At 50.1% G+C, this 1,419-nt stretch overlaps 1 protein-coding gene across 1 annotated transcript; it reads right to left on the reverse strand.

Moving 5' to 3' along the window:
* Positions 1-65: 65 nt before the first annotated feature.
* On the reverse strand, positions 66-509 carry LOC122545113 (late histone H2A.2.2-like). The gene has a single exon (XM_043684277.1). The coding sequence runs from the start codon at positions 507-509 to the stop codon at positions 66-68; it is 444 nt and encodes a 147-aa protein (XP_043540212.1).
* Positions 510-1,419: the final 910 nt, after the last annotated feature.

Consider the following 1,419-nt stretch of genomic DNA (forward strand, 5'->3'; position numbering starts at 1 on the left):
TTTCACAGATGCTGTGAGTGGCTCTGAAAAGAGTCTTTGGGTTGTCAGATATAAGAATGGTCTCTTCACTTTTTAGCGGCGCCCCCAGCGGCGGTTTTCTTGGGCAGCAGCACGGCCTGGATATTAGGCAGCACCCCGCCCTGAGCGATGGTCACCGCTCCCAGCAGCTTTTTGAGCTCCTCGTCGTTGCGCACGGCCAGCGACAGGTGCCTGGGGATGATACGGGTCTTCTTGTTGTCCCGGGCCGCGTTGCCGGCCAGCTCCAGGATTTCAGCCGTCAGATACTCCAGCACCGCAACCAGATAGAACGGCGCTCCGGCACCCACGCGTTCAGCATAGTTACCCTTTCTCATGAGCCTGTGAACACGGCCCACCGGGAACTGCAGGCCAGCCCGGGACGACCGAGACTTCGCCTTGGAGCGACCTTTCCCACCGCCCTTTCCTCCTCTTCCAGTCATGGCCACAAACTCACAAGCACTTTCAGAGGGAATGCTGCACTCCGCCCACATTGCGGCCTCTTATACCTTCGGGAGGAATGGTGGGGCGGCCGTTTCTGATTGGTCCCATTGTCCAGCCCCTCCTAATGTTGTTCCAATTTCCAATCAGATATCTGCCTCATTCCCCAATCCGGAGAGGGCACGGGGAGGAGGGCGGAAAGTACCGGCGTAAAATCATCAACCGCCTTTTTACAATTTGAAAAGCCCGCCAATATGTAACGAAATGTAGAGAGTTTAAACATAGAAGAATGCGCCAATAATCGATTTAATTTACTTCTACATTAAAAGGGTACCCTTTACATTATCCTCCTTTACCTCGCCTCCTGGAATCTGCCCATTTCTGATCTTGAATGGAATCTTGTGAACATTAAACACAAGTGGAAACAAAAAAGGCACCAAACCCTGCAACTAACCATTTATTTCACATTTCAACAGCACCCCGACATACTGATAAAACATGATTAAGTTCTCCCGCGTCAGTGCAGTAATAGTGAACATGATCGTTCGAGAATATTTTAAAAAGTTGCACTCCCTATTGCACATGATCATATATCGATAAAAACGCCACATATTCTATGGCAGTTCTGCAGCTGTTCTAGTTTTGTTTCGGTGTATTTTGCAAGGCTCTGCATCCAGATGATACCCGTGCGGAGATTTCGAAATGAAAAAGTAACAATGTAAAATCGCACTCCGAAGGAAACTATTTTGCTAGCCGGCTGGTGCTGGGGGCACTTTGTATTCCGGGGGTGAATCTGAGGGTTTGTGCCCTACCGGGGCTTGTAACTCCTGAACTGATCGAATAACAAAGAGTAACACAGACATATACAAGCAGCTGAAACTCCGTGGAGTTTAACATGACTTCTCTCCCCAGGCAGGGACGACGGGATATACCGCATCCGAGATAAGGCGCGCACCGGGTCAG

The sequence above is a fragment of the Chiloscyllium plagiosum genome, unplaced genomic scaffold (genome assembly GCF_004010195.1).
Source record: "Chiloscyllium plagiosum isolate BGI_BamShark_2017 unplaced genomic scaffold, ASM401019v2 scaf_71885, whole genome shotgun sequence".
NCBI classification, from domain to species: Eukaryota; Metazoa; Chordata; class Chondrichthyes; order Orectolobiformes; family Hemiscylliidae; genus Chiloscyllium; species Chiloscyllium plagiosum.

What these genes read in the sequence shown, in the direction of transcription:
- LOC122545113 (XM_043684277.1), bottom strand. Translation starts at nt 509, where the DNA reads ATGTGGGCGGAGTGCAGCATTCCCTCTGAAAGTGCTTGTGAGTTTGTG.